At 45.1% G+C, this 12,463-nt stretch overlaps 4 protein-coding genes across 8 annotated transcripts; 2 read left to right on the forward strand and 2 right to left on the reverse strand.

Moving 5' to 3' along the window:
• Positions 1–136: 136 nt before the first annotated feature.
• On the forward strand, positions 137–1,365 carry LOC6602093 (arginine-hydroxylase NDUFAF5, mitochondrial). The gene is made up of 3 exons (XM_002027102.2): positions 137–280; positions 335–590; positions 652–1,365. The coding sequence occupies exons 1-3, from the start codon at positions 141–143 to the stop codon at positions 1,240–1,242; spliced, it is 987 nt and encodes a 328-aa protein (XP_002027138.1). The 5' UTR covers positions 137–140; the 3' UTR covers positions 1,243–1,365.
• LOC6602092 (USP6 N-terminal-like protein) lies at positions 1,280–7,251 on the reverse strand. Of its 3 annotated transcripts, none has more exons than XM_026985549.1 (7): positions 7,211–7,251; positions 6,286–6,586; positions 5,533–6,214; positions 5,086–5,471; positions 4,954–5,018; positions 2,409–2,463; positions 1,280–2,331 (listed from the first exon to the last, which is right to left on the reverse strand). In XM_026985549.1, exons 2-7 carry the CDS (start codon positions 6,435–6,437, stop codon positions 2,265–2,267), a joined length of 1,407 nt encoding a protein of 468 aa, XP_026841350.1. In that variant the 5' UTR covers positions 6,438–6,586; positions 7,211–7,251; the 3' UTR covers positions 1,280–2,264. The 3 variants fall into 3 exon arrangements, with proteins under 3 accessions (XP_026841350.1, XP_026841349.1, XP_002027137.1); XM_026985548.1 differs by having other exon boundaries at positions 2,409–2,514; XM_002027101.2 differs by lacking the exons at positions 1,280–2,331; positions 2,409–2,463 and adding an exon at positions 3,354–3,984.
• Positions 7,252–7,640: 389 nt separating this feature from the next.
• On the forward strand, positions 7,641–11,043 carry LOC6602091 (F-box only protein 28). Of its 3 annotated transcripts, none has more exons than XM_026985594.1 (6): positions 7,641–7,794; positions 7,944–8,373; positions 9,065–9,313; positions 9,381–9,579; positions 9,647–9,954; positions 10,029–11,043. In XM_026985594.1, the coding sequence occupies exons 2-6, from the start codon at positions 8,011–8,013 to the stop codon at positions 10,647–10,649; spliced, it is 1,740 nt and encodes a 579-aa protein (XP_026841395.1). In that variant the 5' UTR covers positions 7,641–7,794; positions 7,944–8,010; the 3' UTR covers positions 10,650–11,043. The 3 variants fall into 3 exon arrangements, with proteins under 3 accessions (XP_026841395.1, XP_026841394.1, XP_002027136.1); XM_026985593.1 differs by having other exon boundaries at positions 7,641–7,773; positions 7,941–8,373; XM_002027100.2 differs by having other exon boundaries at positions 7,641–7,773.
• A 119-nt stretch (positions 11,044–11,162) lies between these two features.
• On the reverse strand, positions 11,163–12,282 carry LOC6602090 (copper chaperone for superoxide dismutase). The gene is made up of 3 exons (XM_002027099.2): positions 12,107–12,282; positions 11,423–12,063; positions 11,163–11,368 (listed from the first exon to the last, which is right to left on the reverse strand). The coding sequence occupies exons 1-3, from the start codon at positions 12,119–12,121 to the stop codon at positions 11,233–11,235; spliced, it is 792 nt and encodes a 263-aa protein (XP_002027135.1). The 5' UTR covers positions 12,122–12,282; the 3' UTR covers positions 11,163–11,232.
• Positions 12,283–12,463: the final 181 nt, after the last annotated feature.

The following is a 12,463-nucleotide window of genomic DNA, read 5'->3' on the forward strand; positions in this document are numbered from 1 at the left end:
ATGTATTACTGACAGACAGTGTTGGGCAGCGACAGCTGATTCACACAGCTGATTCCAACAGCTGATTCTGTTTTGGTTTGTTTCTCTGCCGGTACTGTTACCGCATACCATACATTCAATTTAATTTTACTAAACGGACTATGTTAAAGAACTTAACAAAGTTATCAACCTTAAAGGTCACCTGTGATCTGCGGGCCCTCTCCTCACTCACACAGCCCACGCATCAAAACATCTTTGACCGCAACGCCAAGCGGCTACAAAAGGAACGCGCCGCCCTGAGGTAAGTTTTCCTCGGGTTTTAAAGAGGCTTTCTAAGAACTGTTTACGTCCACAGTGAAGATGTAGGACTTTATGACTATCTGAAGGAGGAGGTGGGCTTTCGACTGGCGGATCGTGTGTTTGACATTAAACGCGAGTTCAAGGCGGCCGCCGACATCGGATGCAGTCGAGGCTACCTCTCCAAGCACATTCTGGCAGAGAGCGTGGAGCATCTGACGCTCACAGACACTAGTGCCACGATGCTTGAGCAGGCGCAGGGCACGCCAGGTCTCAAAATACACAAATTAGTCAGAGATGAGGAGGACTTGGATGTGGGTAAAAAATAATTTTAATTTCTTTTCAACGATCACGTCCAACTTTTTCTATTCACAGTTTGAGGAGAACTCTCTGGATCTGGTCATCTCCAGCCTTAGTCTGCATTGGGTAAATGACCTGCCTGGTTGCTTTGCCCAGATAAAGCGCAGCTTAAAACCAGACGGCGTCTTCATAGCCTCCATGTTTGGCGGGGATACGTTGTATGAGTTGCGCTCCTCGCTGCAGTTGGCCGAGCTGGAGCGCAAGGGTGGCATCTCACCGCACATCTCGCCGTTTACCCAAATACGCGATATCGGATCTCTCCTAAACCGCGCCGGCTTCACCATGCTGACCATAGACACCGACGAATTAGTAATTGGCTATCCCAGCATGTTTGAGCTGATGTGGGATCTCAAGGGAATGGCGGAAAACAACGCGGCCTTCAATAGGCCCGCACACCTTAGTCGTGAGACAATGCTGGCGGCCAGTGCCATCTACCAGGAGCTCTATGCCAAACCCAACGATAGTGGTGTGCCGGCCACCTTTCAAATCATTTACTTTGTGGGCTGGAAGCCAGGACCCAACCAGCCGCAGCCATTGGCACGCGGCACAGGCGAGGTGTCGCTCAAGGATCTGGGAAAGATTATCGAAAAGGGCGGCAAGCTGTGAAGCTCACAGGCGTGAAAATGGGGGGAAACGCTGCAAGTTCAGTTAAGTTTTATTTCAAAACGCTCTTGAACATAATCTATTACTTAAATAAACATGATTCCCTCGTTGGGAAACTTAATTTAATGATTCATGGTCTGATCCGTGTAAATATTTAACCCGGAAATTATTATAAAGAATGCACTATCATTTCGTTCGTCAATTTGTTGCGGTTTCGTATAACTACATATATTATATCTATCATAATGATTCGATTCTTCGATTAATATTTGGTTGCATTTGGCTCCATGTCCGGCTCCGGCACCGGCACCGGCTTTACACTCGCTCACATTTCTTGGACGTAACTTTTTAACGTTGCTTTGTATTTTCATCGGTACGTATATACAAGTACAATTTACAACAATTTATAATATATGTTTATTTGTAGTTCAATATGCAATCTAATAGACTTCTAACCGGTTTGTATGTGTATTAGATACGATTTGCTCTTGCTTAAATATTGTTCCTTTAGCATTTTGCATTTAATTCTCAATTGCTTAATCAATTTTCAAAACAGAAGTTACCATTCTGCAATATTCATTTAGCTCCGTTGTACCCCAAATTGGATCAACTGAGTCCGCCAAAAGCTTCTTTGCAAGCGCCATTTCTTTGTTCTCCAACTTAAACGACTTATGTACAGATGGTGTGATTGATGATTATCATAAATTAGTTCGCTACTCTTGGAAGTGGTGTGTTTGCCAGCTATGCTGCTGCTGCTGCTGTTCCAGTTGCTGTGGTAAGAATAGAAGACTCCAGGCAAGGCATAGGCAGCAGACGAAAACGAGCAGGCCCTAGGTTATTCCAGATCGTTGGTTCGTTGTCGTCTGCTGCTTTGCCAATCATCCAAGAGCTAGCGGCGATCGGGGCGGAACAGGCGGTGGTGTTGGGCTGGCTCGAGGAGAAGACGTGGCGGTGCTCCCTAATGCTGTTGTGGTATGATTTTCTGCAGCTGCCAGCGTCGAGCTAGACGCCGGCGGCAGCTGACGTCAGGTGCCCAAAAGCATCTCTCGCTGTGGCGTGCTCTGAAGCATATTGGCGGTTTTCAGGTGAATACTGTAAAGAGCCATGATCACCAGCCCGATTAGTTGGGGGTCTACAAAATTCCAGGCTACTTGTTACTTGTTACTCACTTGTTGTCCTCCAGCGACATGGTATCCGACGAGCCGTGCGAGGCAACTGAAGTACCTGCAAGCGAACTTCGTATTGAGTGCGAGTCCTCGGGAACAGTAAGCGTAACTAATAAAATGGCATTTAGTTTATTTGTTTTTGAATTATCGAACAGAACACGTCAACGTCAGACCAATCCCAGTTCGGTTTGTGGCCAATGCGTTGGAAAGAAGTTTGGTTTTTAAAATTTTCATTTAGTTTTCGTTGAGATTGGGAGGTGATTGATTGGAGTGTAAAAGTGAAGTGGTTTTTGTTAGCGGTGTTAGTGTTGTAGTGGTTGTACGAGGTGTATGTGAGGTGGTGCAAAGCGAGCCGGATTCATACTGATGTCTGAATCTGAAACATTTCTTTGCATTTCAAATATTGGATCGGTAATACATATGCATGTAGTCCTATTTATGTATATTCATTAATCATGCTGGCAAGTGAGTTCATTTTCGGTACAAAATTATATTTATTTGTGTGGTACGGTACGTAACTTTTGCTATATTGTACCCGTATGTAGTGTGTATAATCATATTGGTATAATTATTGGCTAATCAAATTACAACTACCATTTCAATTTGGCTTTAAAGTAAACTAAATTTGAGTTTCTTTCTGATTACATATGTAATATGAGTAAATGCAAGGGAAAGAAGCCTAACAAATTATGTGGAAATAGGTGCAAAGTAGTTTAGAAATGTCATTAGGCGGATATCAATAAATATTAATCGTTGTACGTAGTTTCAAACGGAATCGTTGGAATCTTAGGAGTTATCAGTTTTGGAATACATATGTAAGTAGTTATTTAATATCAAAGAAAGAGGAGGAGGCAACATAAAAGTAGAAAAAACTAGATACAAACATTGTGAACATTAATGCTAGAAAATGATTAATAGTTCAGTTTTCCCGATGCAACGCGTTGAAAATACAAAAATTAAAGCTAAGTACGTGGAAATTTTCATTGTGAGCAATGGGAATTGGAATTTAAGTTGGCAAATGCGTTTTACAAACCATAAAGGAAGACATTAACTACATAAAGAAAGATTAAATATTAGAAATCAACTAAAAACTAAAGTCGCGTGTTCTCCACGCTCAGCGCATCATCGTTATCGTCAGCTTCAGCATCATTGGCATCGTCAATGGCACTAGCACCATCACGCTGCTGCTGATCCATGTGCCTGCCTCCATTCTGCACGATATAAATACCCTGATTCGGCTCCCGGTGGCCAGCTGCTGATGTTGGCTTCACGTGCATGTGCAACTGCTGTCTCTGGAGCGCCTCCAGTGCCTGATCCAGATCGAGGCGATTGCGACTGTCGCTATCGCTGCTGAAGCTGTGCCGCATGTGCTGCAGCCCATTGGGAAGGGAATTCTGCGGCGGCTGAGAGTTGAGATAGGTGAGATTGTGGATACTCTGGCTGCGACTAGTGTCGTGGTCTTGGGCATTCTCAATTGTGGTCACCACGTATCCGTTGCTGTACAGCGAGTAGCTGCTATTTGCCGGCGAGGTGGCTAAGCTAGTGATACTCTGATAGGTTTTCATTGAGTATGCATCACCTAGGAACAAAATTACAGAAGCGATTGCGGGTTTAGTTCATATCTGGATTTACTTTCAGATTTGGGCGGCTCCATCATACCGGGCGGGGTCGGGGGCGGACGCAAACCCAAACGCAGACGCAGAAGCGAAGCGGTGGCATGTGATCGATGTAGACATACATATGTACACGTAGCGGACAATGGGTTAGACATGGGTTACAAAATGGATCATCCGATTATGTGACATGAACTTTAGGGGGCGTACTTAATAAGCGTGAACTGGATTGATTGTTTGGTTACGGCTGGACAGGGACTGGGGCAGCCCTTAGATGGTAATATTTATACAGCATAGATATATGTATGTAGATTCAGTTAGAATTAGTGCCCGTTAGATCCGTTACAGCTAAGGGGTCCTTAAAGTCCTCGGTATTCCATACAAAACCACTAACATGAACTAACTTCCATTAAATTTACTTCCAACGATCATCCCATTTCTATTGATCGAAGAACTGTCCTCTCCGCTCACCCACCGTTCAAAATTTTAATTAAAATGTAAACTTATAGGGAGTTGTCTCCCCCTACAATCCAGGATCTGAATATAAGTATAATCAAAATAAAATCTATACATCGCTATGAACAAATACAAAGAAATACATATACCATATCATAATTAAACTAAAAATGACGCTGTTTCGGGGGGACATCAATATACAGATACATAAACATTTACATGTACATAATAGTAGTGCAACACCAACTCATATTCGATTCGGGGAAACTGCTTATATTTCTTTCTGTTTTGTAAATAATGAATACATGTCTTAAACGTGATAAACAACTGTGCACCACACAATATACAAAACGGAAACTTGAATAAAAATTACTGAGTTACTTGGGTTTGTTAGTGGATTGTGGGGAAGCAAGCGTTAGTATTAGTTAGAGTATGTACAAAAGTGTGGTGGGGAATTTGTCAAACCACGCGACACTCACCCGTAGCGCACTCCGAAGTTTCATAGGACACCGTCGATTGCACATCAATTGCATTCTGCTCTTGTCTGGAAATATAATACGAGTACTGAGACCTGAGACATTGTTTATCTTTTTGAAATATGCATGTACAACCTTGATATCACATCTGTTATGACTTGCTTCTCCGTGTCTGTGTAATCGTTGCGTCTGCGACCGATTTTCTTTTCCATATCCGCCTCGACGAAGTCTCCCAAGGTCCGTGTGGGGAACTCATTCGATTTGGCTGGTGGAGGCACATCAAGCTTCAAGTCTTTCAGCTTCTTCATCACACGTTCGAGGGCATGTATGGCGTCGTCATCGGAGTAGCCAAAGTTCTTGTGGAGCTTTACTTGCAGATACTCGATGATGGCATCCATGTCCTTCATGCGGAGCAGTTCATCCTTGTGGAGATATAGAATGGTGATGGCCATAGCCAGAATGACGCGATCACCATCCAACAGAAATATGTCCCAGACGCGTAGACTCAGACTGAAGGGGACCTGCAACAGAATCAAGCAGGCATTCATTTAATTTCAACTGAAGTTAAACGATAGTGCTTACCCGCTCTACGAAGACCACGAAGAACCACTTGATGGCATACAGCAGGGCGTCAACATTGTGTTTGGTGAAATGCTTATGTAGCTTGCGCATGATCTTGGACAAAATGCGATCATGGTGGTCAATGAAGCGCGTCAGCTTGGGGAATCCCTCAATAAAAAGTCCGTGCATGCCGTATTTTTGGTCGGTGATCAGGGTATTAAGGGCCCAGAAAGCCTCCTCCTCCTGCATAAATAAGAGCAGCACGCCAGCCACGCAAGCCATACCCTGGCAGTAGCCCAGCTCTGAGTTGTAGATACTGTAAGCATTGAGCACATTGAACAGCGAGCACTGCTTGATGCTGTAGCGCTCCCGATAGGCAAGATTGTCTCTGAACTGGCGATTTACATCGGCGTCGATCTGGCGCGTCTCCGTGGAGTACTTCTTTGCCAGCAGGAGCATACGGGGATAAACGCCGGCATTGTTGGCTATCGACTGGTCGACATTGAGCAGCTTCTTCCAGGCTGGCCAACGAACGGCCTTGGGGATACCCTTGTACACACGTGTGTGAAGCTTGTCCTGAGGGGGCGGCCACTTGGCCAGCATCTTCATCCACTTTTTATCACGCTCGAGCTCAATCTTGGTTAGCTGCATTTCCTGAGAGTCGCGCGTGGTGGGCAGGCGAGAGTCGTGCATAAAGCCATATCTGCAATGAAAGAGATATGATATCAGCAGACAGTAGATTAAGGGACAGTGATTAAAGAGTCAAGAACTCACTTATCAGTTATGTGATAGATTTCGAATGTGGGATTTTCCCAGGGATCCACAATGTTGGAGGGATCGAGGCCCAGCTCGTAGCGCTTGACAATCTCCTCGCGCTCATCCTCGGCACGCCTAACCAAGGCCTCCTGCTGATCACCATCCGTCATCGTGGTCAGGCAGAGAGGAGAAGGTGGGTGAGACGGTGGCGCTGGCGGTGGCGGTGGCGCAGGAGGAGGCCACAATTACAGAACTACGAGACTCTCTTCTCTCAGTTGACTTGGGTGAGTATGGGGAGTGGCTTAGCGATAGCGCGAAACTTTGATAAAAGACAATAGCATTAACATATGAAAGTAAAAACACTCATCTACTCGTGCATATAATGTATGCACACACGACACACCAATTCACGCGGACACATGCAAACTCTCGCGAAGTTAATGTACAATCTATACATATGTGCACAAACATACACATAAATGTAGTGGAATCGATTTCGCTGAACGATTTTTGTTCAGCTGCTTGCCACAAAGCGTGGCCAAAAATGACGTGATATTCAAAATGTTTAAGGCATCGCAGCATCCAAACCCGAAACAAACTGCAAATTAAAACAACGCCCCCACTGACCCCCGAGATGAAGAGCCAGAACAGAATGGAAAGAGAGAGTGGATATCTTCTGTCCGTGACATCATTGACAGAACAGAGGATGCTTATTAGGAATATATAGTTATAAATTCCTTGCTGGTGAGTGCTCTTTATGTTTTATCTCTCGTACACTTCCTGTTTTCGCTGCGTTTTGATTTTGTTGTATTTTTGTCAACACAGACACGCACACAAGCACACACTACTGATGCCAACCAGAAAGTTTTGTTCTTTGGCTTTCACTCCCGAGATTCTGCCCAGTTTTAAGTGTGTACTGGGTGAAAGAATTGAGGGGATTTACCATTTAATTTTGTGCTTAAACTTTTAACAAAAAACACCATTCAAGTGTTTGTTAAACAAATTCTTCACTACTTTGGCTGCATTTGCGATTATTCGATTGTTACACTCAGCGATGGCACATCCCGGTACCAATAAACTCACGGCTACCACAACAATTTCTGTCACGGTCTAATATTATATATCGTTATGGGCCAGATGTTTATAAAAGCTTAACTGATATTTTTAGTTTTAGCTCAATTATAATTTATGTAAATAATTTCATGTTACTTATTTGGTATTAGTGGTACTGGTACATTTGTATATGGTGTATTTCTGAATATCGCATAAAACATCGATGACATCTATTTTACGATCGATGTTTCTCCAGGCTCTAACTTCGACCATTTTTTTTGCCACGGATTGTGTATGTAGTTTTTTTAATTGTGCTCGAAAAATCGAAAGAAAACTGGATTTCAGCGGCCAGAGATTGTAATTAAAAGTATTTGAATGTGAACTAGACAGTGTGGTCCACCGTCAGACGTAGAAAAAGCGATGCTCATACAATAATTCCACTTAATAAAACGGGTACGAAAACTGAACTCTCAAGTGCGTAGAAAATGTGTTGACGGAGACGGAGACTAGAAAACTGACGCTAGTGTAGATATACGCCAGCTTCAAAATATCCCATATAATATTAGCAAATATGGCATATGTAATGCTAGACCTCTAATTCTCGTGTTGTAATGTTTCAGCAGAACGCAGGAGGAGCTGAAAGATAATTCTGTCCACCCTTTTGAACCATAGAATATCGACTTTTAGAAGATGGTTTCCACCCGCCAAATGTGTGGCGGTGCCGGACCCGCCACTGGAAATGGATCCGTATCTGAACCAGCGTCCAGTAGCAACACCTCTCTCCCTGCCCAGAGGGAGGCGGCTACACGTACCTCCGTCTTGAGGCGCACTACAACCTGCAACAGCCAGCCGCAATCTTCGCCAGCTAGCCTGGCCTTCTCGGCCCGTGTGGAAGCTCGCCAAATCTACCGGGCGGGATCAAGTGGTGCCTCCACGAGCAGTTTGTCGAGTGGCTTGTCAGCTCCCGTTCCCAACATTCTCGATTTGCCAACGGAGCTGCTGGAGAATATTGTCGGCTTCTTGGACTACAAAAACGTTTCAAATCTGAGAATGGTAAGTCTTCCCGCTGTCACTCTTTATTTCCATTTCCATTTCCTCTAGTTCTCTCTTCGGCCCTTTTCGCTATTAAATCAATAAAAAGCAATTTTCCAAGTGCAAGCGTGGGACGGGCGCAGAGAGTTATCCAACTACCTGGCATGCACTTGTACGAGTATGTACTGTTGCTGTTATTATTTTTGCCACTCAAAGTCGCTGACACGAGTCGTCATCAGTCGCCGATGCGTTGCTTCTGTTGGCCTGGCCTCCTGTTCCCTGCAGGAGGCAATTATAACTTTGTCACGGCATTTACAATGCACATGTCTGAATCGGCGCACATACTCGTATATCCATGGTCATGCTTAGGAATAATTGCATTGTTGGTCAGCAAAAGTCAGATGTGCAGAATATTTAGGCCATGCAAGGATTTAAGGGTGATCGCAGTTCGGTGACTGAAACAGAACCTTTTGTTCTGGTGTTGGTGATGCCTCACCCTCGACTATCTGCAAGCGTGTGTACGCCTCTGTGAGTGTGTTGGTTTTTAGGTAGCGACGACAAATGTAACCTGATATAATTTAATAGCAGGCAGATCCCCACCACATTGTGGATGCGGGCCAGCAGCAGCCCAAATATGCAACCAAAACGCGAATCAATAAACAATTTGGAAGTTCTTTAGTTTGAAATCTGATGCGAATTTGCATGTTTGCAGGTATCGCATCGCTTCAATGACATTTGTATGGTCATCCTGAATGGAGCCTTCGCCAGGCAGATCAAGACCACATACAACCGTTTCCACTCGATAAAGGCGAACATGCCGCGTCGGGAGTCGGCCCGTCGCAGTCACCCATTGGCCTGCGAGTGCGACATCATCGAGACATGCTACATGCGGCTGTCTCTGCTGCACATGTCCATGGGCAAGCATATCGAGCGAGGCCATTGCTGCTTCTTTCCAGGCGCCGTAAGTGCGATGCGATGGTGTACACGATCAGCATTCATATTTAACATTTTCACTTCTCGATTTGCAGATACTGGACGAGGTGAATGCTATTCTCAAATATATCAGTATTACGCCCAAGTTGCAGCGACCTTATCGGGTGACCGACGAACTGTTTGATCTCTCGACCATGGCCATGGAGTACTTCAAGGATCGCATTGAGCCCATGCTGCCTGGGCTGGCCTATTTCAATAAGAGTTTCTATACCTTGCCCACCACAACAAAACGACGTAGGTGAAGGGCACTTTAGTTTTGTGCCAAAGCTAATCCCCCACCCTCCTGCTTTCTCGTCTGCAGCCACTCTCGCCATAGCTTCGGAACTCGCGGACAGCGATAGCAATTCCCCCCCACAGAACCACATGGTGCTCCGCAAGGGCATACGCAAAATCAAGCAGGGCATGAAAATGTACAATAATCAGCTGTCAGTGCTGCGCACCGACCTACGCACCTGCAAACGCAAAGCCGCCGAGCAGAGCAAACTGTTCGCCGAGCAACAGAACCTGTTGTCCGAGCACCAAAAGCAGACCCTGGAATACGCTAGTCGGTTGGACGAGAACGACAAAAAGAACGAGGAAATGGCACGCAAGTTGTCCACTTTGTTGCAGGTGAGTGTAGCGGGAATGTGGCGGGCCCGGTACCATGTGTAAAGCCACTCTAATCCTTTTTTTTGTCTTTGCAGGAGCTCAACAAGTGCAAGACGGAGCTGCAGTTCTGGCGCTCCAAGAGCCCTGCCATTCCTGCTGTGTGCAGCTCGTGCAATCAGAAGGTGGCACCTGTGGTGCCGCCAGAAGATTTCCAGGCACTCGTCAATCAGGGCGTCGATCCAGAGCACATAATCATCATCAACGATGATGCAGACAATGAGACCGAGGTCAGCGTTGGCGAACTTAAGGAATTCACCTCTCCGGATGAGTCCACCACGGCAAAGCTACTGGCTGTCAACTCGGCCTCCAAGAATTTGAAGCGCAAGCATCCTTCAGAGGCACAGTCCAACATACTTGCGTCCACTTCTAAGGCAGCCGACGCAGCCTTATCCCTAGAGCTGGCGTCTCCGAGTGGTGGCGGCGGCAGTGGCGGAACTTTAAGGGCAGGTGGATATTCGCCGAAACTCTTTTATGGCACTCATCAGCGAAGCGGGGTTATCGTCAGTCCAGTATCCATGAAACAATGCTCATCTCCGGCACTGGTGACCATGGCTCCCGCGCTTGAGGCTCTCGAGGAGCTGGAGGAGTCGAAGAAAGCACGTAGAGTACAAAAGGCCAACAGATGTGTAAATACGGCTGGCAAACGCAGTAAATAAGCAGCAAACATATACACTTTACATATTTTGTACGGATAATTTACATAAAACAAAAAAATCAATCTTCTGCATGTCCCGCTCTGCTTCCTCAGGATAAGGTGCAGGGATTGGGGCATGCGCTGTAGTTTAAACGGAGGAATCAAATTAATTTTACATATACATGAATCTATTATTAATGTCAAATGCATTAGGCATAACGGTTATTATCATTATTATTACTACGAATATTATCTTGTACAACAAACGTGTCTGTATGTTTTTTTCCAGCCGCCAACACAAGAGAATAATTAAAGTTTACCAACCAACACACTCTTAGACACACAACCCAACCTCGTAGTTATTGGCAGAGCAAAACAGATAATAAATTAATAATAATTTTAACTAAAATGCAAAAGCAAAAGCGATAAATATTTTAAATAAATCTTTAAAAGCATTCAAAATCAAAGACCAGCGTAGCAACGTATTAGACATGATATGGTACTTTTTTAAACTATTTAAAGATTTAATCGTGGATTACGGTAAAACATATAGTCCATATTGGAACATTCAATTTATTTACAAGGTCAGTTGTGAAATTAAACATTTAAAGCTTTTGGGAGCGATCCTTCCCAGCCAGTGGTTTGTTGCGTTCATCCCAAAGCGTAACGCCGTCACAGGCACAGATTCTCTTAAAGTTCTCCATTATTCCCGCCGAACGAGCAATTATCCCGCAGGCGATTCTGCAAAGAGATATGCACTTTCAATCAATACAAAGTACGTCGTCATTTACATACCTTTCGCCCGAGTTGCCATCAATCAGACTTTGGTCGTTTGCACCTTGCCCCAGATCATCGGCACTGGCTGTTATAACAACGGCTCTTCCGATTATCTCGGCCACCTCGAGCTCAGCATCTACGAATCGGGTTTTGGCCCGTCCACTCTCATCTGCGCGTATATTCCCCAAGTCGCCGGCATGACGTTCTGTGGCCGATGCTTCTGGGCTGCCGTGACGCGATCGACGCGGATTGTAGTGGTCGCCAACAGAGGCGCACCCTGAGGAAACGTCGCCACTTTCATGAATATGGAAGCCGTGCAATCCCGGCTCCAAGCCGTCCACTACGACATCTACCAAAACACCGGGCGCCTTTGCACTGATGGCCGTGAATCGCACAACACCCTGGACAGGCGTTCGGTCCACCACACTGCCGGTTGTGTTGATCAGGGCAACTGCCGACTGACCGCCAAAGCCCGAAAGCACCGCCTTGCGTCCGGTGGCCTCAATCTTCTCGTGCACTTCTGACCATGGACTCTCAGTCTGAACAATCACGCGCCCCTCTTGAATGTCTACATCCACTTCACCCAAACCATCCAGAGCCTTTCGCAGTGTGTTCGCATAAGCCTCGTCTCCCTTTTTCATCTGAACTGCAAATTCAATCTACACTTTAAAATGAGCGCCTGTCATCTCCATCAATATTTACCTTAACAGAACCCATTCTGATGACATGCACAAAGTGCCGACTAATAATGATAAACAAAGTTCTCTTTTTTTTAGAGTTTAAGTTAGCATGCTACCCTTGAGCAGCGTGGGATTATTTGGCCGGCCACCTGTGTGAAGGAGGAAAATGCCAAGTCAATGAATAGTAGATTGTAGTACGTATTATAGTTTTATATCAATTTCGTCAATATTATCGGTGTTGTTGTACTTTTTAACAGTATTTACAATTCACACGACCGGAAGAGCAGAACTACGCAGTAACTACACATTTGCTACATAATGGGAGGAAAAAGAGGGTATGGAAAACAGGCAAGATGGCCAAGAAAATGCAACGCATGCA

Source organism: Drosophila persimilis, unplaced genomic scaffold (genome assembly GCF_003286085.1).
Source record: "Drosophila persimilis strain 14011-0111.01,24,50 unplaced genomic scaffold, DperRS2 tig00000002-arrow-pilon, whole genome shotgun sequence".
NCBI classification, from domain to species: domain Eukaryota; kingdom Metazoa; phylum Arthropoda; class Insecta; order Diptera; family Drosophilidae; genus Drosophila; species Drosophila persimilis.

What these genes read in the sequence shown, in the direction of transcription:
- LOC6602091 (XM_026985594.1), top strand. Translation starts at nt 8,011, where the DNA reads ATGGTTTCCACCCGCCAAATGTGTGGCGGTGCCGGACCCGCCACTGGA. An exon ending in GCCCACCACAACAAAACGAC is followed by an intron (nt 9,580 to 9,646) that starts GTAGGTGAAGGG and finishes TCTCGTCTGCAG; the next exon opens with CCACTCTCGCCATAGCTTCG. An exon ending in AGTTGTCCACTTTGTTGCAG is followed by an intron (nt 9,955 to 10,028) that starts GTGAGTGTAGCG and finishes TTGTCTTTGCAG; the next exon opens with GAGCTCAACAAGTGCAAGAC.
- LOC6602092 (XM_002027101.2), bottom strand. Translation starts at nt 6,437, where the DNA reads ATGACGGATGGTGATCAGCAGGAGGCCTTGGTTAGGCGTGCCGAGGAT. An exon ending in TCGTGGTCTTCGTAGAGCGG is followed by an intron (nt 5,472 to 5,532) that starts GTAAGCACTATC and finishes ATTCTGTTGCAG; the next exon opens with GTCCCCTTCAGTCTGAGTCT. An exon ending in AACTTCGGAGTGCGCTACGG is followed by an intron (nt 3,985 to 4,953) that starts GTGAGTGTCGCG and finishes TTTTGTTCCTAG; the next exon opens with GTGATGCATACTCAATGAAA.
- LOC6602093 (XM_002027102.2), top strand. Translation starts at nt 141, where the DNA reads ATGTTAAAGAACTTAACAAAGTTATCAACCTTAAAGGTCACCTGTGAT. An exon ending in AAGGAACGCGCCGCCCTGAG is followed by an intron (nt 281 to 334) that starts GTAAGTTTTCCT and finishes TTACGTCCACAG; the next exon opens with TGAAGATGTAGGACTTTATG. An exon ending in GAGATGAGGAGGACTTGGAT is followed by an intron (nt 591 to 651) that starts GTGGGTAAAAAA and finishes TTCTATTCACAG; the next exon opens with TTTGAGGAGAACTCTCTGGA.
- LOC6602090 (XM_002027099.2), bottom strand. An exon ending in GATGGCAACTCGGGCGAAAG is followed by an intron (nt 11,369 to 11,422) that starts GTATGTAAATGA and finishes ATCTCTTTGCAG; the next exon opens with AATCGCCTGCGGGATAATTG.